Raw genomic sequence first — 27,337 nt, forward strand, 5'->3', positions numbered from 1 at the left:
AAACTAAGATAGTTATCAGATATTTTATAATGATTAGAATAAAAGGTCCCTTCTAAGACTAATTTTAAAGATTTGGGAATGTAGTATTTTCCCTTATCAAATCCATTTGTTTTCTTTAGTTAATTCTGCTGCTACTATTCTTAAACATATGCATAATAGAATATACCCAGTGATTATTAGGGATAGGCTTCCAGTAATTCAGTCACATATGTTAATTCTTCATAATACTATTAATTAGGGTAGGCAGAAAAACATTGATATGTTGTTTTAGGAACTGGATAAGATCAGGAAATATTTATGTAATATGCTAGAATTCTTTGACTTGGCTTGTTAGGTCATATTTCATATTGTACTTTAAGACTATTGCCATGCGATGTCTGCTAGGAATTGAAATGTAATCCTGTTGGTTTATCCTAAGTGTCCAGAAGGAAGCCTTAAGCAGTGGAAATCCTCTACTCCATAAACAAGATGAACCAAATTGGAAACCTGTGAAGTTAACTGGGCCGGGCCAAGGAGAGGTAAGAATTGAATTTTATCTCGCTTATACAACATAGATGCACTTATTTTGGAAATTATTATTCTAATAAGTAGAGCACCTCATTTATACATTTACTCCCAAGTGTTTATGGGAAAGAAGCCATGAGTTAAGTCTGTTATACTTAGGGAGGTGTACTTCAGGGAAGGAATGGTGTATAAAATCCCAGATTATGTTTACAAAAAAGACTTTTCTTAAAAAAAGAAGGCAATTTATGCAAGTGACTTTGGTGACATATTATGGCAGTGAAAAATGACTTCCTTGGCTATGGAGAACAGTGTAGATTTAGCTTCCATTCGTGTTCTTTGTCCAGAATAATGTATATGGATTGCTTTTGGTTATCTCTGTCACTTCTAGTAGAGAGGATACAGTGGGGTGGAGGGATGTTTCAAGAAATTCATGAGCTCTCTGATGTCTTTCATTGACATCATCTCCAAAAAAACCAAAACAAAACATTGTTGTGTTATTTGTTTTATCATTTGGTCAAGCAGGTTGCCAGACCGGCCCATAAAAAGAAAGCTCGAATGGCGCGGACGCGCTCCGATTTCTTGACTAGAGGTACTTTTGCCGATGGGGAGGGGGATACAGAGGAAGATGATTACGATGACATTATTGAGCCCATTCTCTCCCTTGACCAAGCTTCTCACTCTGAGCTAGGGCCTGCACCCAGCCTGGGTCAGGCCTCTCACAGTGACTCCGAAATGGTAATTTTATAGCAATATAAGAAAAATAGGGAACAAGCAAATCTAATGGGAATAGTGACTAGTCTTTGCTAATCTAAAGCTAACCTTCACAGCTTCTTCCTTGTATAATGGTTTGTACATGGGAAACCTCAGTGAACACAGCAATAAAACTAAACCTTAATTTAATAAGACCAGATAAAGGGCACTTTAACAGCATTTCTCAAATCATAAATTAGAGAAAGTTAGGGTTATTTAATTTAGTACTAATGTAGAGATTTTTTGTTATATCTTAAAAAGTCTAAAGCAGGGGCCACCAACTGTTTTCTGTAAAGGATCTGATAGTAAACATTTTAGATGTTCTTGGTCAGCTCTGCTGTTGTAAAGTGAAAACAACCATAGATAATAACTAAACAAATAGGCAGAACTGTGTTCCAGTAAAACTGTTTACAAAAACAGTGGGCTGTATTTGACCTGCTGGCCATAGTTTGCCGATTGATCCTTGGTCTAGTAAATTGAGTATTGTTAAATACTTCATTCGCTTTTAACTGAAATGGTACTCTCCTATCTTTTTTTTTTTTTTGCTTTTGGCCTTTAAACTTGCTTCCCTCCACAATTATTTAGTAATTGAAATAAACGTGATTTTTTTTTTAAGTTTATTTATTTTGTGAGAGAGAGAGTGAGCACATACAAGCAGGGGAAGGTCAGAAAGAAGAAGAGAGCCCAGTGCGGGGCTTGAACCCACGAACTGTGAGATCACGGTCTGGGCCGAGATTGAGTCAAACGCTTAACTAACTGTACCACCCAGGCACCCCTTAACATGAAATTTTAACAAATGAACAATGCCAAAAATGTTTTCCTGGACCAACCTATCCAGGTAGAAGTCTGTATGTAATGTGAATTTGGACTGATCACAAATTATAACATTGGAGTTTGAATAAAGCTGCACTTAGTCAAAATATTTGACTAAGAATATAACTTGATCATCATATTTCATCCAAAATTAGGTATATATAGTTTGACAGGTATGCATGTATTTATGGATATAAAATGTTTGATTTTGGAATTGTCCTGGAAAATCCACAATATAAGGAGTCTGTACGTCTAATATGTACTAAAACATGATCACTCATCAAATGGAGTGATATATGCAGTTTATTTCTATGCATATCCTTAATTAAGTTGGGTTTCTAATGTTCTTCTTTAGTATGTGTTCATTATGGGAGAAAAATTTTAGGTTGGTCTTCTTTTGACGTACTAAATATTTTATCTTTGAGCTGTTGTAAGCTGTTTGTGCCAAAGAATTAAATTTTCTGCTAATTTCTAGAATACCCTCATTGTCTTTATCTTCTGTTAGAAATAGACCCCATTTTTAAATGATAATATTGGTATTCTAAGAAAAAAAAATAAAAATAGAAAAAATGTATGACTAGTTCTTTAATTAGACAAATGAGTCATAACCCTGAGCTAAACCATAGGGTTGTAAAAGTTAGAAACAATCTGTCTGTCTATTAATATATGTAACCAGAGCCAAAGCCTTCTCTTCAGTGTAGGGTAAAGTAACTCCATTTTGGAGGTGCCCTGTTTTTGAGTTATAAATAATAAAACGTACTCTACCATGTGATTAGTAGTTACAGATGAAATTATGTTACAGAGCAACTAATTTTACTGAAAAGTACTTTTTTTTAGTGTAAATAGGGAGCATACTTAAATTATTCTCGAAAACGTACGTAGATTTTTCATTAGTGGAAGAACTTAGCATTTGTTAATTGCTGTTTTGTTCCTGAGAGTTTTCTTTGTTACAAACCTTAGTCCTTTTGGTGGTAGAATTCTTCCTCACTGAAATCTCTTACTGAGATGAACTGGAAGTTGGGCTTTCTGCTTGGAGCATTTGGTCCCCTTTAAGGGTTCTAGCTGGTAGCCTCTGCCTATGATTCTGTTCACCTGCTTTTGACGGTCACTGCATGCCAGTAGTTGTAGAGCACTCTGTATCCCTGCACAGTGTATATAGCCCCAGCTTTTTCACTGTCTTTCTGTTTCATCACTAGCTATTTTAGGAACAGGTGGTGGTGTTTGTTTCTGGTGGACACTTGCATGAAGAAGCTTTGCTTTCTAGAATATGCTGATAGATACTAATTGGGGTTGGGGTGGAAAGGGTAGAAACAGTTTAAAATGTGTTTCTGTTTGTTTATTTTGAAAATATGCCATGTTCTAATGTTATCTGTTATTGTGAAGACGAAGACTAATTGTTTATAAATGGGATCTACTGAATTCTCAAAAATTCAGGTATCTCCAGGGTTTTCAATAGGCTTGATTTTTCTAGGCACATGGATTTTTAAAAAACTGGATTTTTTTTTTTCTGGACAAAGTGATCATCCTGTCACTCTGACATTCGCTAAAAAGAGTGTCATTCAATCTTGGAAGAAGCCATCTTACCTTTCTACTTGTGAAATAACTGATCCAATGGGATAAAGACAGTTATAAATGAATTACCTGAAGAGAATTTGATAAGCACTACCTCTGGAATTCATCAGTGGTTAATTAATTAAATTAACATTAATTAATTGTTACCTACTAGGAGGAGTGGAAAGAGTAGTAGTTTCCTCCTTTGGTGTTTTTTTTTTTTCTTTAAACTTTCTGCCTTTAATTCTGCCACATGAGTAACTGTTTAATCTCTGTATGCTGCTCTCATTCAGTTCTATCCATTGTGTCGGCTTTTACCCAAGAATAATGATATATTCTGTCATGTAATATATATATATTTTTTAATGTTTTATTTATTTCTAGGAGAGAGAGAGACAGCATGAGCAGGGGAGGGTCAGAGAGAGGGAGTCACAGACTGAAACAGGCTCCAGGCTCTGAGCTGGCAGTCAGCACAGAGCCCGACGCGGGGCCCGAACCCACGAACCGCGAGATCATGACCTAAGCGAAAGTCGGACGCTTAACCGACTAAGCCACCCAGGCGCCCCTGTCATGTAATATTTTTGAGAAAGTTTTCATATAGTTTTTTAGTCTCACGGTATTCTAGATAGTAAGTGAGTTAGTCACATCATTTCTATTCCTTATTAGTAGGACTGGTATAGGTAACGTTATGTTTTCTCTGTCTTTCCCTAGATGGAAAGTAATCATCTCTATGGGCATGACTTCTAAATAGCTCTCCAAAATTTGTCTTCTTTATCTCCAGTATGATAAACTTCTCATTTTATCCCCAAACCTACTGTCAACTTCCTGTTTCTCTTTGTTATTCTCTGAGACATTCATGAGTCCTTATCTTTGTTGAATTTTCCTTCTCACCACTACTCACTCCACAGAAGATTGCCAGAAAAACCTGTAGATAGAGTAAGGCTAAGTTTTTTTATCTCATTTTACAGTAAAGGAAAATCCACCTTGATTAGGTCTCAGAAAGGGGAAGCCTCAAGAGAGGATGTTTATAAAATTTTAGAACCTGGGCTGGTGATTTTGAGATGGGTCTTGGAAATTAGAAATCTGGTTGATATTGAACAGAGTTTGACATGAAAGGTTTGGATTGGCAGTCCCAGCACAGCAGCCATACTGTTGAATCACTTAGTATTTATATATGGATTGTTCATAGCATCGCAACTCTGCTCTTTAAAGATGTGGTAGAATTTCCCTATGAAACCATCTTGGATTGGTACTTTTTTATGGTATATTTCCTTGTTTCCTGTATTTCTTCTAGAGAAATTAGTCTCATAAGCTTTCTATCTGAGGGAGTCAATTTTGATAATTCATTTTTTCTTATGAAATTATTCATTTCATCTAATTTTCTAGATTTATTTGCATAGAGGTCTGGAAATAGTCTCATGATTTTTAAAAAAATCTGTTTCAATGGTTATTTTTCTTTCATCATTTCGTATTTTGTAGATTTGTTGTTTTTTCCTTTTTCCTTTTAAATTAGTCATTTGTCTTTGTTACTTTTTTCCAAAATAACAGAATTTTTATTTATTGTATCTAGTGTCCCCATGCCCCCATTCCCCACTGATTTCCACTTTTACCTTTATTTCCTTATATTTTCTTTTGGTTTACTGTCTTCTTTTGCTACATTTTTAGTGGGGAATTTAATTCATTATTAAAGTTATTTTTATTGGTACAGGTTTTTAAGGCTATGAATTTTTTTCTGATCACTACTTCAGATGTATCTTGTTTGTTCTAATGTGTTTAAGTCTTCAGTTGTTGTTTTCTTTGTTACTTAATATGTGGTCAGTTTTTGTGACTGTACCTTGTGCATTTTTTAAGAAGGTTTATTCTGTATTTAGAATGTAAAATTTCAATATATAACCATAATTTCTTCCTTACTGATGAGGTGTTTATCTTCTATATACTTATTATTATTTATACCGCTGTTTTATACAGAGAATGTTGTGTTAAAGTTTCCTATTATTCACCGTGAATTATGGCTTTTCGTATTAAAAAGTGTTCTTTGTCACATTCAGTGCTTTTTGCTTGAATTCTACTTAACCAATAATATCATAGCCTCTATTTTCTTAATTATTTCCATTTGCCTAGAATACGTTTACTCGTTCCTTTATTTTTAGCCTTTCTGAACCCTTTTGTTTTAGATGCATGTTTTATATGCATTATAGTTGGTTCCTACTTTGTGAACCAAATTAAAATTTTTTGGCCTTATATATGAGTTAAATCCATTTATTGATATAACTGATAGATTCAGTCTCAACTCTTACAATTTTATGTTATTCTGCATTATGTTAAGTTTGCTGTTTGTTGCTTTTTTCTTTCACTTTTTAAAATTTCTTTTGATATGAGGTGGTATGCTCTTTTTCTCTGGGTTTGTATATAACTTTTAAAAATGCCCTTAATTTACCATATTTTAATTTAATCTATTATTCTTAAGTTAGTTGTTTGTAAACAATATTTTTTAATTCTTACCAGTTTTGGCACAACTATTGATAAATTATTCTATTCTACGTTTCTTCTGTTTTTTAGGCTTTTACTTTTGCTTAGTCAGAACATTTAATTTTACATTCTTTGACTCTAGTCCCCACCTTTATTTTTTGTCTTAGAGCTATTAAATATCTGAAATGATCATATCAAATATTTTGCTGAAGTTTCCATATTTATCTCTCAATTGGTTGTACCTTTTCTCCTAGTACTTTACTCAGGAAGGCTATACCTCTGGAATTCCCTTGATATTTGAAGGGACATCTTGGCTACATATAAAATCCTTGATTCATACTTTAATTCATACCTGAGGTTTTGAAAATGCTATTTTGTTGTCTTACTTTATTTCTTATTTTTGGAAGTCTGTTACCAGTCTAATTCTCTTGCTCTTACAAAGAGTTATTGGCATTTTTTACTTGAAGACCTTCAGGCTTTCTTTCTTTATATCTAAAATTTAGGATATGTCTTCAATTTGATCATCACAGGTTAAGTTATCCCATATACCTGCAGGACTTCTGTGTGTGTGTGTGTGTATGTGTGTGTGTGTGTGTGTATAAATTTGGGCTTTGCCTTATTTTTTGAAACACTTTCATAGATTACAGCTTTAGATATTGTGTTCTATTCCTTGTTTTGTTTTCCTTGTGTAGGGACTCCCAATTATAAATAATTTTTATCTTCTTTTCTTATCTTCCATCTCAACCACTTTCTCTCTGACTCTTTTTATTAATTTCTTTTTAATCACTTTATATTCTTTATTATCTTCCTGCCTTTGTTTAATCCCTTTTGAATTTGTATTTGTATATTTTCTCCCTTGGGCATCTTCTAAGTTATTCTTTACTATATTTTTATTTCTTTCCTGCGTTCATTCCATTCCCTTTGCTTCTTCCTGGTTTTTCTAGGGAGTGGGGAGCTCATTTCTGTTTTTAATTTTTGAATTTCTGATTAATATGGTATTTCATATATGTGAAGTTTTAAATTCATTTTTGATTTACGGTTTTCTGCTTCATGCTTGGTTTTTGTTCAGTGGGAGATGGGTTAATCAATTGAATTTTGGTTCTCATTTTCTTTGTTTTCTTATTGTAGCTTGTGTAGATTTTGTATATCTTAATTTATGCATGTTCATTTGGGATAGTTTATAACTAACTTGATTTCAAGGGCTTCCCCTTCTGTCTGTGTAACAAGGATAAATTTCTTTTATAGGCAGCCTGTTTTGACTCTGTTAGTTTCTGTGTGTGTGTGTGTGTGTCTGTGTGTATGTGTGGTGAAAGCATTGTCGTGTCCTCCATTTTTTGCTTCTTTTTTTGCCTTGCTAGATTCTAAATTTTACACTTTTACTTCTTTTTGCTTTCACTACTCAGTCTCCAGAAGGCACCCCTTTCTTCTTTTTTACTTTCATTTTCCTCAGAAGCAGTGTTTTTAAAAATATGTCACCTTGGAGGCACCTGGATAGGTCAGTTGGTTAAGTGTCCAAGTTCAGCTCATGATCTCAGGTCATGATCTCACAGTTCATGGATTTGAGCCCCACATCGGGCTCTGTGCTAACAGCTTAGAGTCTGGTCTTGCTTCAGATTCTCTGCCTCCGTCTTTCTCCCTTCCCTCCCTGTCTTTCTCTGCTCCTTCCCAACTCATACTCCGTCTCTATCACAAAAATAAACAAACATTAAAAAATTAAAAACAAAAATATGTCACTTTGAATCACACGCAGTTTTAAGTCATTTTGTCAGTTCTCTGATCTCCTAATCCTCAGTATTTGTGTCAGTTTTGGGTCACTATAGATGGATTAATTTTTTTTTCTTTGTCAGTCATATACTGTTATTGCTTTGCATGCCTAGTTTATTATTGGATGCCCAATATTGTGAATTTGTCTTATTGGGTGCTAGATACTTTTGTATTTACTTAATATTCTTGAGACTGTTATTTCCAGTAATATTCTAGAACTTGGTTCTGGAAACAGTTTATTCCTAAGCAATTAGGTCTTCCTTTTAAGATTTGTTAGTCTCATTGTATTGAATATTGGAAATTTTTTAAAAGAGTAGCTTTCAGGTGTTCTCACTGCCAGAACACAAACCATGTGAGGAGATGATATGTTAAATAAGTCTGGCTGTAGTAATCATTGTAATATGTATATGTAAATCGAGAATGTTCTGTACTTAATATACAGTTTTTATTAAATAAAACAAAGATTTGTTAGGCTTAAACAGAGCAATAGTTCACCTAGGGCTCATTATTCTTGACTATTGAAGCAAGATCCTCTGTGTACTTCACTCAGTGCCCTGGGAATCATAAAGTTATATATTCTGACTCTTGGGCACAAGCACTATTACTGGGATTTTGTAGGAGTGAGGTTCTATTACCTTTCATCCTTTTAGGTGGTCGTTTGCCTGGTCTTGGGTAGTTGTCTGACACAGAAGTGTTGATGGTACTAAGTTAAATAACTTATGAAGATCTCTAGAATCTTTATTTGTGCATCTCTTTCCTCTTCAGTACTCTGTCTTTTGGTCTCTAGTCACCTTGGTCTCTCTGGACTTCAGCTTCATGTGTTCAACTCAGAGCGTTCACCAGGGTTTACGTGAACTCTCCCTCCCTGTGTCACAGCCTGGAAACTGCCTAAAGGCACTAGGCTGGGGAAGCTGAAAGGCCTACTTCTTTTGTTTCCCATCTCTCAGGCATCCCTGTCCATCATCTTGATAACTGCTGGTTCTTAATATTTTGTCTGAGTTTTTGTTTTGTTTTTGTTTTTGGTTGTTTCAGACAGGAGGATAAAACAGGTTCCTGTTACTTCTTCTGGCCAGAAGCAGAAGTCTGTTCTTTAAATTTTAACAAACCACATTATTTTCTATTTCAGTTGTTAAGGCCATAGTCAAGCAGACTAAAAGGCTAAAGAAAACATCCTATACTTATAGAAAAATGAAACACTAGGAAATGATTTGAATAGGTAACAAGAATTTTTCTCCTCCAAATTTTAAAGGGGCACATTGTAAACAAATGGAACAAAAATTGCCAATTGAAATTCAGGTCCCAGTTTGATAAAGCCATGTAAGTCGTTTATAGTATAGAGCATTAGTGGTGATAATGATCTTTAATATTTTGGTCTTTGGGTTTGTTTGTTTTAAATCTTCCTTTGATCTAGCTTTTTAAAATCCTTGACTGGGTATATAATAAGAATCTATAATAGCATGTTAGGTCATAATAATTATTACCTTGTAGGGACAAATAAAAGGAGGCATGAAATACTATACTTAGTATTCTAGATTTATCAGATCCTGGATCTTTTGTCTGTAGATTTATCAGATCCTGGATCTTTTGTCTGTATCTTTATTTGGCTTTGATTTCTTTCATACCTTTCCACTTGATATTCATTGTTAAGTTGTCAGAAAACATGAGCTGGTAGGTACTATTCAGCATTTCATTGACCCAGGTTCTCTTTACTTCAGATTACTAGGAAGTTAATAAAGTTTTTAGTAGGTTCTTTTATTTCAATGAGTTGCTGAATAATATGAATGTATTTTTATATATTTTTAATAGATAAAATTCTCAATTCTGTAACTTGAGTTTTAATTACAGTGCTGTCTTATAGTTACTTGGTTTTAAAGTCTTCCATATATGTAATTATTACAGACATCACAGCGATTTTCTTCAGTTGATGAAGAAGCAAAGCTTCATAAGACTATGTCTCAAGGAGAGATTACAAAATTGGCAGTGAGGCAGAAGGCTTCAGATTCGGATATAAGGTATATACACTGAGTTAATAGGGGTATTATCATTTTATTTATTAATTGACTATAGTTTATACTTAGCCTCCTGTAAGAAGCAAATTGTTAGAGCAGCTGGTTTTGAAACTTATCTATTTTTCAACAAGTATTACGTACTTACTGTGTGACAGGCACCTGATCAGATTTACATGAGGAGCTTTATGTTTAGCACTGTGATTTGGATGAAGTCTTTAAATCATTATATAACTTGTGATTTTTTTGTTGTAAGAGAAGGGAGATTAGACCAGATGACAGTGAAAATATTTTCCAGCTTTGGATTTGGATTCTGTTCTGAATTAAGTGTTTTACAAATGGAACTGGAAAAGACTGCCAGGAAATAATTTTCTTGCCTTTAAGAGAATATATGGAGTTGTTATTTGACAAGTAAATATCTTTGTCTCTTATTGTGTTATAGAAGGCAGTTGGGCCTTCCCGGAACACCTGAAGATTACATTGAAATCTCTCTGGTTCTTAGTCCTATTAAAGACTGCTTCCTTAATGTGTATAGAGGCATAATCCAAGATAATGCAAATCCTGACCAGATTATGTTAGAGATCAAATTTTGGGAAAAAGATATACCGTAATAGGAAGAACATATGGCTGGAAATAGCAGATTAAATATATAAACTTAATTTCTACTTCCTCCTCCAAAATTGTTAAAACAACAAAACCTATGTAGGACAAACAACAACAAAGTATAAAACAGTTAGAGACAATAATAAAATTGTGGAATCCAAAAAGCAAATAGACAAATTTTAAATGTCTTAATAGAAGAAAGCTGAATCATAAACCATCTGGGTAAACCTGAAAAAAAAGCTTCTGGCTGACTGATATTCCCCAGTCCTAGCAGAAAGCTGGAGATTTATTCTCTGGAAAGGATAAAAAAGAAGATCTCTTTACTTGGAGTACTCAGATACATTTGAGGACTGGGATATATATTTGGAATAAGGAGATGTAATCATGTTTACATACTGAATATTAAGATTCCCCCAGCCTTTTCTTCCTTTCAGCTTCCACATTTCATATATCCCCTAAGCAGATGGTTCGAAAAGTCTTTGGGACTTTTGTACAACCTTCAAGGAAAGACCTAGAGGTTTTGGTATTAGGGACTCTCCCTACAAAATGGACTAGCCAGATAACCATACAAGGAAGACCAGTTTGGAAGCTCCACCTTTGCACACTAGAACTTCCAAACAGTGCTTCTTTTCAGCCCTATGTTTTATCACTGCATTTGAAGAAACATCTTATATCAAAGAAACTAAAACTAATGGATCTAATACAACTTGGAAGAAATAAACTATGCAGGAGAAAGGAAACTTCAGGACAGACAAGGGAAACTAATCAGCAGACCTTCTGCATAAATATAACTGCAAACATGGAACCAAACAAAGTGCATGAAAGACAAACATTTATTGTTAAAAGGGCCTTTGAAAACTAAAAATATGATAGCATAAAGAAAGAACTAGAATATTTGAAAAGAAAGTTGAGGACATATCTCTGAAGGTTGAGCAAAAAGACAAAGAGATGAAAGAGACAAGAAAAGATAAGAAAATTGTTTGGGGCTATAATCAAGACAGTATGGTATTGGCTCAAGAACAGACACATAGATCAATGGGACAGATAGAGAACCCAGAAATGGACCCACACATGTACGACCAACTAATCTTTGACAAAGCAGGAAAGAATATTCAATGGAAAAAAGAGGCTCTTCAGCAAATGATTTTGAGAAAGCTGGACAGCGACATGTAGAAGAATGAACTAGACCACTTTCTTACACCATACACAAAAATATATTCAAAATGGATGAAAGACCTAAATGTGAAACAGGAAATATCAAAATCCTACAGGAATCCTACAGAAAACAGGCAGCAACCTCTTTAACCTCAGCTGCAGCAGCTTCTTACTTGACCTGTCTCTGTCCCTAGTGGCAAAGGAAGCAAAAGCAAAAATGAACTATTGAGACCTCATTAAGATAAAAAGCTCTGCACAGTGAAGGAAATAATCAACAAAACTAAAAGACAACCTATGGAAAGAGAGAAAGTACTTGCAAATGATATATCTGATAAAGGGTTAATACCCAAAATATGTAAAGAATAAAACTCAACACTCAAAAAATGAATAATCTAATTAAAAATGGGCAGGAGATATGAGTACACATTTTTCCAAAGAAGACATACAGATGGCCAATAGGCACATGAAAACATGCTCAACATCACTGATTGTCAGGAAATACAAATCAAAGCTATAATGAGATATCATTTCACACCTGCCAGAATGGCTAAAATCAACAAGACAAGAAATAGCGGTGTTGGTGAGGATATAGAGAAGGGGGAACCCTTTTACACTGTTGGTGGGAAAGCAAACAGGTGTGGCATTCTGGAAAACAGTACGGAGGTTCCTCAGAAACTTAAAAAATAGAACTACTCTATAATCTGGCAATTGCAATACTATGTGTTTACCTAAAGGATACAAAATACTGATTCAAAAGGATACATGCACCCTGATATTTAAAGCAGCATTATCTGCAAAGGCCAAATTATGATTAACAGTTCAAGTGTCCATTCACAATTAGATAAAACGTGGTGTATATACATAATGGAATATTACTCAGGCATCAAAAAGAATGAAACCTTGCCATCTGCAACAATATGGATGGAGCTAGAGAGTACTGTGCTAATAAGCAAAATAAGTCAGAGAAAGACAAAAACTATATGGTTTCATTCATCCATGGAACTTAAGAAACAAAACAGATGAGCAAAGGGGAGGAAAAAAAAAAGAAAAAGAGAGAGACTAAGAAACAGACTCTTAATTATAGAGAACAAACTGATGGTTACCAGAGGGAAGGTGGGTGGGGATTGGGAGAAATAGGTGATGGGATTAAGGAGGGCACTTGTGATAAGCACCTGCTGTTGTATGGAAGTATTGAATCACTATACGTGAAACAAATATTGCATTGTATGTAAACTGGAATTAAAAAAAAAAAAAGATAAGAAAATAGAGCAGTTCAGAAGATCCAGTGACTCAATTAATAGGAAGTCCAGAAAGACTGAACAAAGAAAATGAAGTAGACAAATCATGAGTAAAGTAATTCAAATAAATTTCACGGAACTGAAGGACATGGATTTCTAGATTGAAAGCACCCAATGATTGCCCAACATAATAGATGAAAACAGACACATACTAAAAACATGTCATTATAAAACAATAGAAAAGGAGTTTCCATAGTGATGATGACAAAAGTAGCTTTTCAAATGATGGTTGTACAGCAGTTATGGAGGGAAACCAGGCCAGATTGGAGCAGACTAGAAGGCTCTGAGAGAGATTTCTTAAAGAAATGGAATACTTACTATGTTTTAACATGTTGAACAGAGATTTACACAACTAGGAAAGCATTTAGAAGTGAATTGTGTGTAAGTAAAGCAAAACATTAACAAATGTAAAGAAAAAATAGGTTATACAGGAAACTATGTACCTTAGTTGTGAATATTATTTGTGTAATAAAAAGTGGCTGTTACTAGAAGAAAATATTATATATTGAGCTAACTCAAATTACCATTTCATTCTATTGGGGGCATACCGGTCTTTGTGGAGGGTATAGACCAGGAATGTTGGAACATGCTTTGTCATTACTTTTGGTCACAAAGATGACAGCAATATGAGTATGGTAAATATTAAAAAGTCGGTTACATCAGTTTAGAAGGGTTGCCTCCAGGGATCAGAAAAGTATTGAGATGGCAGAAGGATGCTGTTGTTTGTAATAAGCCTTGTAGAACAACTTCTCTTTACAGTATATGGATGTGTAAGCTTAGTAATAGGCTTTAAAAAAAAAAAAGGAACAAAGGAAAAAATGTCGATTTCAAAACCAGATAGATTTTTAACTTCTAGCTTCATCCGCCCTCTGAGCCTCAGTTTGCTCATGTGTAAAAAGTAAGGATAATAATAGCTATTTATCATAGTAGTTGTGAAAATTAGGTATATCATAAAGGCGTATCATGCCTGACTCCTGGTAGATGCTCATATTTATTTTAATTGAATGAACATAGAAAATTAAAAAAAAACAAAAACAAATGAATGCACAAATAAGCTCCTAGTATGGGGTTAGGATACATGATGGTTAGTAGATGTGAACTGTTATTATCTTAAGGTGTTTTGTTTTTATTAGTTATATGATAGGAGAAAGTATATAAACAATAATAATGAGGCTTATATATAAACAATAAGAATGAAGCAGTATAACAATCAATATAATAGTTATGATTTTCAACTTCATTACTCACTGGCTATGTAACCTTGGGAATGTTACCTAAGGTATAAGTCTCCAGGTTTTCACTTATAAAGTGGTTGTTATAGTTTGAAAGTAAACTTTTTTTTATAATTAAATAAGGTAAGCCAGTGTAAGGACTTGTGCCTGGAGCAAAATAACAACTCAAATTATGGCTTTTGTTAAATAATAATATTGATAACTTCTAAATATAAAACAGTCACATTAAAACATTTACTATATAAAGGTAAGTGGAAAGGTTTAAAATTGTATCTTCATCAGAGCACCTAGGTGATCCAGTCGGTTAAACGTCTGACTTTGGTGCAGGTCATGATCTTAGGGCTCATGGGTTTGAGCCTCACATCTGTGCTGACAGTTCAGAGCCTGGACCCTGCTTTGGATTCTGTGTCTTCCTCTCTCTCTGCCTGCCCCACTCAGGCTCTTTCTTTCTCTCTGTCTCTGAAAAAAAAAATTGTATCTTCATCATGATTACAGTGGTGTAAAAATGGGCATAATTATGGATAAAGTCTGGAAAGAAATTACAAAAAAAAAAAAAAAAAGGTAAACCAAAATGTTTTAGAGTGATGGGATACCAGTGATTTTTTTACAAAAGTATTTTTTTGTTGTTGTCTATGTGTTAATAAATCCAAGCTGGAAAGAGGACAAGAATGAAAAGATAGCAGTTTAGGAATCAGAAAATTAGTTAGATTTCTAGTCTTAACTGCTTTGTAGCATTTCATTTTGAGGAATTATTTAACATCTCTGGTCTTATTACTTCTTGTATTCAAGATGAGGAAACTGTCTCCCTTCCAGATGAAGTTTAAATGTGAAATTGAAGGTTAAATATGATTAAACTTAAATGACGTCATACACATGAAAGGTCTTACTTTATATAGGTTAAAGTGATGTACACATATTGTCATTGCAACATTACTAATTTCCATTTTTCCTTTATTTTTAAAAATAGACCTCAGAGAGCTAAGATGAGATTCTGGGCCAAAGGGAGACAAGGGGAGAAGAAGACTACCCGAGTGAAACCTGCCGCCCAGTCAGAGGTGTCAGCATTCTTTGCTGGCTCAGATGTGATTCCAGCTCATCAGTTTCCAGATGGTAAAAACAGACAGAGAGTGGAGATTGTCTTTCTAAGTTTTTTTACTCTTTCTGAGACTTCACTGTTCCTGTTGGCCAGATATTCTAATGAGACAGGACCAGGATTGTTCAATCCTTCCTTAACTTTATAACATTATGTTGTACCTATAATAGAAGTTCCAAGGAAGTGTGGTATAAAACAGTGCAGTAACAACTTCAAAAATGACAGTGAATCTTCTGTTAGCCTCAGTTTTCTACAGTGTAAAAATTTAGCTGTCATTCGTTCACTTAAGAAATATGTGCTATTAGTAAAAATTAAGATATCAGCTAATATTTGAGTGCTTACCATGTGCAAGACAGTGTACTAAGCATGTTGTATGTATTAACTCAGTTGATCCTCACAATTTTTTGAGGTTGGTAGGATTATTCCAGTTTGTAGATGGAAAGCTGAGGCACAGAGAAGTTATTTGCTTATGCATATATTGTAGTTAGCAGAGCTGAGATTTGAATTTAAGTAGCATAGCTTCAGAGGCTAAACCCCTGTGCTGTATATTAAGTATGTACTATACACTGTCAGTGCCTTGGACCTTATAATTGTAGCTGTTATTTTAACTTCTTGGACATCAACCATAATACACTTGAAAGTACCCAACAGTTAGTTCATCTGTTGAGAAAACTGGCCTTTCTAAATGCTAGAATTACTAACTTTCCAAGGATTCCAGTAATTCCAGCATTAGATGATTATGCTGTTTTCCCCAAGCCCTTTGCTCAAGCACATGTGAGAATTTTTAATCATTATATAAAAATGCCAGCTATCTTCAGCAGTGATGGGATATATACCCGAGATGGGTATGTGGTAATGAGTGGATGAAATACCAGTGAGTAAGTGAAATACCAGTATTGAATAAAATAGAAAGTGGATCTAGAAAGAAAGTTATTATCTCTAAAGGAAAGATAGAGCAGACCCAGTTATAATAAGTAAACAAAACTTCTCATACTTAGGATAAGATAAAGGGACAGGGAGAAAAGATCATCAAGTTTCACAGAGGAATGGATGAGCCCAAGCAGAGGCACGTGTGTGTCAGGGGAAAAAATGGTAGAGCTGTAGTTAGAGCCCTATTTTTGTATCTTGTGGCTTTGCTCCTATCCATCAATTGGCAAACTGATCTGGATAAAACCAATAATGAATTAAATGAATACTATAAATTCAGTTTGGAAATTTGGGAAATTTTTACCATTACATTACTAAGAGGATCTCCTTCCTGTATTTTATCTGGTTTACAGTAATCATTCTAAATTTTTCATTTTTCAGAGTTCTGGTCTCAATGGCTAATTCTCAAGAAGAAACCATAAAACTCTTTAATGGAAGCATATATTATTAGCGGGCTTTATTGTGTGTTGCTTCATAAGGATATGAAGATTAAAATTATAGCTTTTTATTCATCTTTAGGTAGCAGTTTATTAAAGTAGCCCTTGTTTTTAATACTGAAGTAGTATTACAATTTCTGTAATAATCATTATTTCTTTTAAGAAAGATACTGCCTTTGCTAAATGAAATAATTATATACTTATATGTCTAGGTTATATAATGGTATTAAAATCAATTGATACTAATTTGCACATATATAACATCCTATATATCTGAGATTGGGTTTGTCTTACTTTCTACCTGAAATGGCATTTAGCATGTAGGGGGCTACTTTTTTCCTTCATTATCAGAATTAGCTTTTAGAAGGAATACCATTGGATAGGTGAATATATGCCGGGGAAACAAACTGAAATGTGAAGTGAAAAGGGGCCAACATTCTTATCGGGCCCCAGGTAGGGTTTGGCAAACCCATTATAGTTCTGGATTGTGATGGATTTACATGAAATCTAATTTTGCTGTTATAAATGATTATAGAGATTTATTGAGCCTTCTGATATTATATACAAATCTAATGCATTCCAGGAGATTTCTCAGGAATCCTAGAATTCCTAGAATTCTCTGAGAAATTCAGTTATTTGGGAGATGTAAGAGTCGTAAATACTAAAGAGACCAAGGAGAAGTGAGCCAGTTACCTTACCTGGCTCTCTAGACAGGTTGCCAGGATAACACCACAATATATCACTGGGACATTTATGGCTTTAAACCCTAGTAAGGAAATAATTGTAATTAGCAAATTTCACTGGTTTGCTGGACTCCCATATAGATGAATGTTCATTCAAACAAATACAGTAAAACTATGACTGGGTTAACAGCATGTAATGTGCCAGGGTGAATATATTTTCTTTTTTTCCTTGGGACTGAAGTATATGGGATTCAGGCTTCAGTTTTACCAGGCCCCTCTGTCCAGGTTTTTGGTAACAGACCTTAGCCCCTTGGGAGAAATGGTGGCATTTCCTATTGCAAAATGGTAATTTTAACATACATTTTCTGTACAAATATGCAGTCTGGATTTATTGCTTAATTACCTAACCTCAGACATTAATGTTACTTGACATATTTACATGTTTCCTTCAGTGACTTACTAAATGAAATTAAACTTAAAAGAAGAATGTGGAGATTTCAATATTTTCACTAAAAAAATTTTTTTTTTTTTTTCTGGATACTTATCTTGAATTGTAGAATTAGTTCAACATCACTCAACACCTCCTTTGAGCCCAGAATTGCCTGGTAGTTGCCGGAAGGAGTTCAAAGAGAACAAAGAACCTTCTCCAAAGGCAAAGCGGAAACGAAGTGTGAAGATCAGCAATGTGGCTTTGGAATCTATGCACTGGCAAAATGACTCTGTCCAGATCATAGCAAGTGTCAATGATTTAAAAAGTATGGATGAATTTCTTCTGAAAAAGGTATACTCTGCATGCTGAGTTAAGCCCCTGAGTGACTTGGATTATAGAATACATGTATATATTAGAATATGGCCCTTATAGATCAAGGTTATATATGCTTCAGTAAGTTAGATAGTCTTTTCTTTATTAAAAGGTACAATTAATAGGATATCCATTACTCAGACTTGGTGGATAAGATTTAAGGTTTTACGCTTATTAATATTGACTTCCATTTTATATAACTGTCTCATTATATTCCGTGTGTAAAAGTGAGGCTTGCCATTGTATACTTGGAGTTTTTTCTCTGGTAACAGAACAGTAGAACAGTACAGTGTTAGAAAGATCTTAGAAATCATCTAGTGGTAATAAAACGGCTCTCTAGTCATGATTTTACATGGGTCTCATAATAGCAGGAGCTTGCATTTCAGGGCCATCAGGACCATCATTGTTGAAGAACCAGTCAATATCGCTATTATATTCACCTGTTTTTAACTGGTTAATTATATACAAAAACTCTTTCTGTGGCCTCCAGATGAATGACCTAGATAATGAAGACAGCAAGAAAGACACATTAGTGGATGTTGTATTTAAAAAAGCCCTGAAAGAATTTCGACAGAATATCTTCAGCTTTTATTCATCTGCCTTGGCGGTAAGTTAAGACTGTGTTAGGAGAGGGGCGCCTGGGTGGCTTAGTCGGTTAAGCGTCTGACTCTCGCTTAGGTCATGATCTCGCGGTTTGTGGGTTCGAGCCCCGCGTCGGACTCTGTGCTGACTGCCGGCTCAGAGCCTGGAGCCTATTTCAGAGTCTATATCTCCCTCTCTCTCTGACCCTCCCCTGCTCACGCTGTCTCTCTCTCTCTCTCTCTCTCTCTCCTAGAAATAAATTTAAAAAAAAAAATTAAAAAAAAAAAGACTGTGTTAGGAGATACTCAGTGGTTCATCATATGAAAATTTTGCACTGCTATAGAAGATCATACAGAAGCTGTGTTCAATGAGAGATTTCTCAAATTCCTTGTTTTTGTTTTAGGAATAGGTAGGGAAAAGCATACCTACTGATCTTAGATTAATACCTTCCTTCAGTTTCCTCAAGTGGGTTTTTCCCCCCACTTAAGATAATGAATCTTCTTAAGATGATGAATTCAAATACTCTAGATGTGAATCTGTGGCTCTCTACTATTTTGACTTCTTATCCTTTTAGCTCTATCTTTAGCTTCTAATTTTTATGTATGTGGAATTATTATACTTTTCCCCCCAGTGGAATTAGAGTATTTATGTTTACTGATTTATATATATCAGTTTATTTCACTTTCAGATTTACTTTATAATTTTATGTGATATTGGTTATGTTTTGGAAGATTTATTTCCCATGCTAAAGTATATAGTAATTAATTCTTTGATCTCTACAGTCTATGAAATCTTACATTCTATACAGCAATAATTTGTATGTAATCATTTTTCTTTGTTCAATCTATAATTTATTGTGAAAACAGAAACCAGGAGAACTTTCTTGTGTACCCTCTACTTTTTCTTTCTCAATATGACTTTTTGCTTTTTCAGAAACATCAACCATGCAGTCAGAGAGAATAGGCATTTCAAGACCATAATAAGAGTAGTAATCAGGCTATGGCAAATGACTAGGTTTGGGTGGAGACAACGTTGGCCGTAGTTTTCTAATCCTGCTCAACTGCTTATTATGCTCATGGGTTTCTCTGCTTCGTACCTATATTTCCTAGATTAGGGACTCAGGGTTGTTAGGTGCTACAATACACTTAAATTGCATAGGAAGAGCCAAAATTATAAAGCAAAGCTTTATAGTGGCTTTCTAACCCTAGATCAAAAATGTTCAACTTATTTTGAGGAAGTGAAGGGGAAAAAAATTCTAAAGTATATATCACTTTTTGGTCATTTAAAGCCTTTTTCTTCTCATAAAGATTCCAGACCTTATTTAAATAAGTTAAAAGTAATTCCATGTAGATTCCTTTGCAAGTAATACAGTGTTACTTGGGGCATATCACTCTTCTTTGGAAAAGTAAAATAAAGGTTATCTAATATATCATTAGACAAGGATTCGAGTATTCCTTCTTTTAATTTTAAAGTGGAACTATCCAAACAAGTTTCTTTTTTGAGGCAATGGGTAATTAAAAGAGATGCAAATAATCTTTATAGCTAAATATAGTTTATGGGGAAGTTTCCAGGACTTTATTAAATTGTTAATAGGTTTTATTTTACAGACATTCCATAGTAGAGAAGTTTACAAATACCACATGATCTCCTGGGCATGCCCGTTAGAAAGGATCCTAATCTTTATTTTAAACACTACTTTATGCAAGTTGAATCAGTCTTTATTTATAGAATTTCTTTATAAAACCTGACATTTCTTCTCTTATTGCTTACTAGGTAGATGATGGGAAAAGCATACGGTATAAAGACCTCTATGCATTATTTGAACAGATTCTGGAAAAGACCATGAGACTTGAGCAGCGTGATTGGAGGGAATCTCCAGTCAGAGTTTGGGTTAACACTTTTAAAGTGTTCTTAGATGAATATATGAATGAATTCAAGACTTTGGATTGTATGCCCACAAAGGTAAATATAATATGTTTTGATTTCTAAAAGGATTCAGTTCAGAATTCTTAAGAGTCTGTTTGAGACAGAGTTTGATATTTGAGAGAAACATAGGAAACGTCACTTTTAGCACTACTTTAGATTCAGCAAACTTGAGTCTGTCTTATAAGTTTATCAGACATATTATCTAAGTCTTCTGCAATTAATATATTATTTGCTGAGTTAAAATATAATGTGTGTCCTCAAAATTATACCTTCCACTTTGATAGAGCTCACTACATGAATTTCCTTTTGAAAACTCGTGGTTAAAGATGTGATTCATTGTATTATTTGATGGCCTTTATGTAAGGAGCCACAGATTATATTTCTTCTTGAATTCAGTTTTAAGAGAATATGTGTTTCTGGAAATCTATATAGAAGTAATAATAACATTTATTTATTGAGTTTATTTATTGAGTACTAGGAGTTTGATATTTAATTCTTGTTTTAGTCCTATTAAATAATTATAATGAAATCCCTATTGTAGAAAAGATAGCAAACTTAGACAAAGTTATCAGTGTTTCCTTTTAGGACCCCAGCTGAAATAAATAGGTATCTAATTATTAGTTATCAGGAATATTATGAACCTTTTTATTGATTGGGTTTCATTTTATTTTCAGTTATTCTGGTTTATATGTATGTAGATTTACGAGCCCTTTAACTCATTTTTGGAGTAGTCAGATATAATTAATTCTTTGAAAGTTCTTCTGTTCTAGGTCTAGGTTAAGGACTTTATGTGTTGCAGAAGAAGATTTTTAGTAGGCCTATGTACTGCTGTTGTTTATAATTTTGAAGGTTAGGTTTAGATCATTCTATACTGTAGTTATCAGAAAATATATATAAAAGACCTTTCCATATCCCATGTGATTCCTTTTTATATTTAGCTTTGAAGTGGGGAGTTATTTAGAGCCAAAATATGGAAAGTGCAATCTTAGAAGTTAGTAATAATTCAGTTAATGATTAAAATAAAGTAATCATTTAAAGTAATATGGAGTGGCTTCTGGACAGAACTAACGTTTAATAAGACAAGAATCCCGAAAGTGTCCTTTTATTCTATTGCTTTTATGAGCACTATGTTCTACTAAACTTAAAAGTTTTTTCACAGTTGCTTGCTAGCACTGAACATTTCCTCTTGACGAATAAAGAACCGCTTGCTCTATTACCTGTTGAGCAAAAATCTCAGAATTTACAAAGAAGCAAGAAAGTGCATTCATCTTTGTTGATATTACAGTTTCTATATTTCTTTCCCATCAGGTGCCAAAAACAGAAAGAAAGAAAAGAAGGAAAAAAGAAACTGATTTAGTAAGTTATATTCCGTTATGTTAGTAAGAAATAATTTTTAGTAGTCTGAAGTATATTTTACAGTATTTCTGTGGATATATGTAAGGAATGTTTATCAGATGCCTAAGGGGTAATCATTTACATCTTTACAAGAATTTACAATGGCAAATGTATCTTGAATTCTGTGACTTGTTATTGGTGGTGGTTTCCTAAAATAGCAGAAAAGTGAAAATGTTTACTCATGAAAGGTACAAATAATCTCTTTTCAGACATAGGAACTTTTTAACTTTCCCTCATTTCTAAAAAAACAAAAACAGGAAACTGAGCACTATTTAGGATTTTACAAATATAACTACTTCTAATTTAAAAGACTTTCTCAAAGGCATTTTAGCATATTTTGCCATTGTTCATGTTCTTACTTGTGTAATGTATTCTTATCATCCATTATGGTAGTCACCATATTGTACATTACATTCCCATGATTTAATTATTGTATAACTTTAAGTTAAAATAAATAATTATTTTATAACTAGAAGTTTGTATAACCTTCCTTGCCATATATTTTAATAACAGGCAGTGTTGCCAGTCATCATCAGTGATACTCTTGGTCTAGTTCTGTTTTGCCAGCATAATCTCTAAAATTTTTAACTAGTTTTTATGTTTGAGAAATTCATATAAACATAATTTAAAATGATATTCATTATAAAGGAAGCCTCTTTCCCAGTGTTTTTCCTTAGAGATAATCACTGTAGCCAAGGACAGAAATATTCTGTGCTTTTATAAGCATTTAAATGTATGTAGGGGTGCCTGAGTGGCTCAGTCAGTTAATCCTCTGACTCTTGATATCAGCTCAAGTCTTTATCTCTCAGTAGGATTGAGCCCAATGCTGAGTGGCGCCTGCTTGGGATTCTCTCTCTTCCTCTTTCTCTCTGCCCCTCCTCTGCTTGCAGTCTCTCTCTCTCTCTCTCTCTCTCAAAATAAATAGATAAACAGATAGATAAACATAATAAATTAAATATATATTATTCCCCTTTTTCAGGATATTCTGAGTGGAATTATCTTTTTACTTTGTTTATAGTTGATTTATTTATTATAAAAATATAAATTCACCAGTGTTTAAAAATTTTTTTTATTGTTTTTATTTATTTTTGAGAGAGAGAGAGAGAGACAGAACATGAGTGGGGGAGGGGCAGAAGGAGAGGAAGACGGAGAATCTGAAGCAGGCTCCAGGCTCTGAGCTGTTAGCATAGAGACCCATGCAGGGCTTGAACTCATTAATTACGAGCTCACGACGTGAGCCAAAGTGAGAGGCTTAACTGACTGACCTACCTAAGCATCCCTTACCAGTTGTTTTAAGTTTGAGGTTTTTATCTTTCTCAGACAAATAATTATTTGATTATAATTTTCTTTCACTTTTCCCTTGCCTTTTGTTCATACGTTTATTGTTTCATTTGTTTCCTATACAATTTTTTAATCATCTGGGATTTATTTTAGTCTCGATTCCAAATGTATTTGGATTTAATTTTTTTTATACAAATAGTTTATTGTCAAATTAGTTTCCACATAACACCCAGTGCTCATCCCCACGAGTGCCCTCCTCCATGCCCATNGATTTTGGACTTGCACTTTTTCTAATCTCTTTTTTCTAATCTCTTTCTAATCTCTCTAAATAGGCCTGGAGAGCAATGTATTTTCCTCTTAGGACTGCCTTTGCCACATATTTGGATTTAATTTTGAAGTTTCTTTTTTTATTCATTGTTTATACACGTATCAAATTTCTTAAATTACTTTTTATGTTGTCATATACATGTATACCCCTATATACACATGACTATAAAGTCTTGAAAGCTATTCTTTTGTTTTGTGTAAGTTTTCACTTTAATTCCAGTTCGTTATCACACAATGGTACATTAGTTTCAGGTATACAATATCGTGATTCAATACTTACATACAATATCCAGTGCTCATCACAAGTATACTCCTTATCCCTACCACCGATTTAATCCATTTTTTCTTTATCACTATATTTCATAAATTTAATTACAATATGGTTTGTGGGTCTGCATTTGTTGATTTAAAAAAATTTTTTTTTTAAATGTTTTATTTATTTCTAGGAGAGAGAGAGAGAGAGACAGCGTGAGCAGGGGAGGGTCAGAGAGAGAGAGAGTCACAGACTGAAACAGGCTCCAGGCTTCGAGCCAGCAGCCAGCACAGAGCCCGACGCGGGGTCCGAACCCACTAACCGCGAGATCATGACCCAAGCGAAAGTCGGACGCTTAACCGACTAAGCCACCCAGGCGCCCCGATTTAAAAATTTTTTAAACATTTATTATTTTGAGAGACAGAGCGAGACAGAGCACAAGTGGGGGGGGAGGGGCAGAGAGAGAGAGGGGAGACACAGAATCCAAAGCAGGCTCCAGGCTCTGAGCTGTCAGCACAGAGCCCAATGTGGGACTCAAACTCAGGAACTGTGAGATCATGACCTAAGCCAAAGTTGGATGCTTAACCGACTAAGCCACCCAGGCACTCTGTTGATTTTTTCTTAAGTTCATTTATTTTGATAGAGACAGAGACAAAGTGAGCAGGGGAGGGGCTGAGAGAGAGAGATAGAAAGAATAAGAGAATCCCAAGCAGGCTCTGCACTGTCAGCACAGAGCCTGATATGAAATTATGAGTTCAAGCCCTGAGCTGAAACCCGAGTCAAATACTTAACCCACTGAGCCACCCATGGTGCCTCTGCTTTTGTTGATTTTGATGGGCATTCTCTGTGCCTCCTTTGGAGATCACTATCTCTTTCCTTCCCCAGATTAGTGAAGTTTTCAGCTATTACTTCTTCAGATAAATTTTCTTACCCCCTTTTCTCTCTCTTCTGGGACTTCCATAATAAGAATGTTACTATGTTTGATGGAGTCACTGGTTTCCTGAAGTCTGTTCATTTCATGTAATTCTTGTTCTTTCTTTTATTCAGCTTGATTACATTACTCTGTCTTCTAGGTCATTAATTTGGTCCTCTGCTTCTTCCTGTCTGCTGTTCATTCCATCAACTGTGTTTCTCATTTTGTTCATTGAGCCCTTCATCTCTGCTTTGTTATTCCTTATCTTTGTGGTAAAGGCCACACTCATGTTTTCCACTCTTTTCTCAAGTCTAGTGAGTATCTTTATGATCACTGCTTGAAATTCTCTATTAGACATTGTTACTTATATCTGTATTACCAGGTCTTGTCCTCTTCTTTCATTTGGGATAAATTTCTCTGTCTCCTCATTTTGTCTGCCTCTCTGTTTCTCTTTCTGTGTGTCATGAAAGTCACCTATGTCTTCTGTTCTTGAAAGTAGTGACTTTATGAAGAGGGCATGCTAGAATGCTCTGCAGTGCAGTGTTCCCTCTTCATCAGAACTTGGAACTTCAAGAGAATATTCTCTGTGTGTGGCTTAGAGAGAGAATATCCCTGCTGTTGTGTCTGAGTCACTTTTCCTTTCAGTACAATCATCTGCACTGATTCTCTGTGTGCTGTGCATGCTGTCTGTGGTATTAGGGGGAATCAGACAGGCCAGCTCTGACAGGGCATGTCTGCCGGGGAATTTGGGAGCAGGGTGCATTGTTAGCAACATTGGCCTTGGGCCACTAGTTTTATGATGGATCCATGAAATGCTGCCATGGCTGGGGACATGAGGCTCGGTGTGGCAGTGCAATGATGGCTGGGTGTGGTTGGGCCTGATGCAGGATTGTGGCTCGGGGTGCTATTGGGTGAAGTGTATGGTAGCAGCATTGCACGTGGTGGGTGGGTGGGGAGGATGCAGCTTTAACAAAATGTGCCCTGAGCCCTGGGCCAAGACTCCCAGTGTCTGCAGGTTCTCATCCTGTAGGTGGCTCTATGTTTATGCTGGGGGCCAGGGGAGAAAAATGATGATTGCCAGCTCCCTTGTTATCATAGAAGTCCCCCAGCTCACTCCAAAATCAGTGTTAATATATCTGTCTCCCATTTGCCCCCAGCATTGTGTAAACTGCTGTTTTTATGTTGTCTCTCTGTGTAGGTTACCATCTCTTTAAGAGATAGTAGTAACCCAGCTATCACTTGCCCCCCACTAGCTTACCCCGTGCTGAGTCAGCTGACTTTTAAGGCTCCAGGCTGCAGGTCCCACTGTTTTTCCAAACTCACCGAATTCAATGCCTCCTGGGTTTTAAAACCAAACATTATGGCGGGGCACCTGGGTGGCTTAGTTGGTTGAGCGTCCGACTTCGGCTCAGGTCATGGTCTCACAGTTCGTGGGTACAAGCCCCGCATCGGGCTCTGTGCTGACAGCTAGCTCAGAGCCTGGAGCCTGTTTCAGATTCTGTACCTCCCTCTCTCTCTGATCCTCCCCTGCTCATGCTGTGTCTATCCCTCTCTCAAAAATAAATTAAAAAAAAAAAACAAAAAACCCAAACATTATGGGGATTATTCTTCCCCATGTGAGCTGCCTTGGTGTGAGGGGCTACTTTTTTGCCCTCTCTGCACATGGAGCTCTTTCCCTTCTGTACGCAGCCTCCCTCCTCTTTTCTGACCTTCGTAACCTTTCAGATGCAGCTTCTTCTCTGTATCTTGTGGAATTGTTCTCCCTGTCTTCAGTTCACTCTCTTGTTTATTGACCTGAATGTGGGACAGGATATGCTCAGAGTCCTCCTACTCCACCATCTTCCCAAACTTTTTGTTTGTTTTTTAAAAATTTTATTTATTTTTAATTTTTAAATTTATTTTTGAGAGAGACAGAGTGTGAGCACTGGGGTGGAGGGCAAAGAGAGAGGGAGTCACAGAATCCAAAGCAGGCTCTAGGCTCTGAGCTGCCAGCACAGAGCTTGACATGGAGCTCGAACTTATGAACCACAAGATTGTGACCTGAGCTGAAGTCTGACACTTAACTGACTGAGCCACCCAGGTGCCCTTGTTGTAAACTTCATGCAGATTAACCATCTTTGGTTAACATATCATTTCTTGACATAGAATAAATATAGTTACTAATATATAAGCTTTCTGAATTAAACTACAATTCAGTTTTGCTTCCCTGAATTTTAGCAATTGGATTTTGAATGATCATAGAACGTTTTTTGAATAATTTCTAAAGATGGTTGAGTATTTGTTTTGCAATTTATTGAAGGCCATTTTTGTGTATTTCTCACCTTAAACAGAAGTACTTACTTTTCCCTAATTATACTATTCATTTTTGTGCCTTTGCTCAACTTTGTGTGTTTAACTCAGTCATTACCTCCTCCATCCTCCATGGCACCTTTTATACAGAAACATTTAATAACTCTTTTCTTTCTGCTTCCATTGTACTGTGGAACTTTTACCATCTGCTGTCCTCAGTACCTGCTTTCAAAGTCACTGCTTCAGGTCTTAGTCTCTTGGCCTGCATCTCAGCCAGCAGAGAT

General features: G+C 35.2%; 1 protein-coding gene across 6 annotated transcripts in view; it reads left to right on the plus strand.

Moving 5' to 3' along the window:
• The window catches only part of MYO9A (myosin IXA), a 256,379-nt gene that overhangs the window by 159,549 nt on the left and 69,493 nt on the right, over nucleotides 1–27,337 (plus strand). For 5 of the 6 annotated variants that reach the window (XM_077746199.1, XM_077746212.1, XM_077746209.1 and 2 more), the window contains 8 exons: nucleotides 419–518; nucleotides 1,027–1,239; nucleotides 9,751–9,863; nucleotides 15,113–15,255; nucleotides 17,843–18,066; nucleotides 18,578–18,694; nucleotides 20,443–20,631; nucleotides 21,904–21,951. In XM_077746199.1, the coding sequence (XP_077602325.1) occupies nucleotides 419–518; nucleotides 1,027–1,239; nucleotides 9,751–9,863; nucleotides 15,113–15,255; nucleotides 17,843–18,066; nucleotides 18,578–18,694; nucleotides 20,443–20,631; nucleotides 21,904–21,951 (1,147 nt within the window). The remainder of the gene's footprint in view (nucleotides 1–418; nucleotides 519–1,026; nucleotides 1,240–9,750; nucleotides 9,864–15,112; nucleotides 15,256–17,842; nucleotides 18,067–18,577; nucleotides 18,695–20,442; nucleotides 20,632–21,903; nucleotides 21,952–27,337) is intronic. The other variant, XM_077746217.1, reaches the window with a different exon arrangement.

This window comes from Crocuta crocuta, unplaced genomic scaffold, assembly GCF_008692635.1.
Source record: "Crocuta crocuta isolate KB4526 unplaced genomic scaffold, BGI_CrCroc_1.0 scaffold130, whole genome shotgun sequence".
NCBI classification, from domain to species: domain Eukaryota; kingdom Metazoa; phylum Chordata; class Mammalia; order Carnivora; family Hyaenidae; genus Crocuta; species Crocuta crocuta.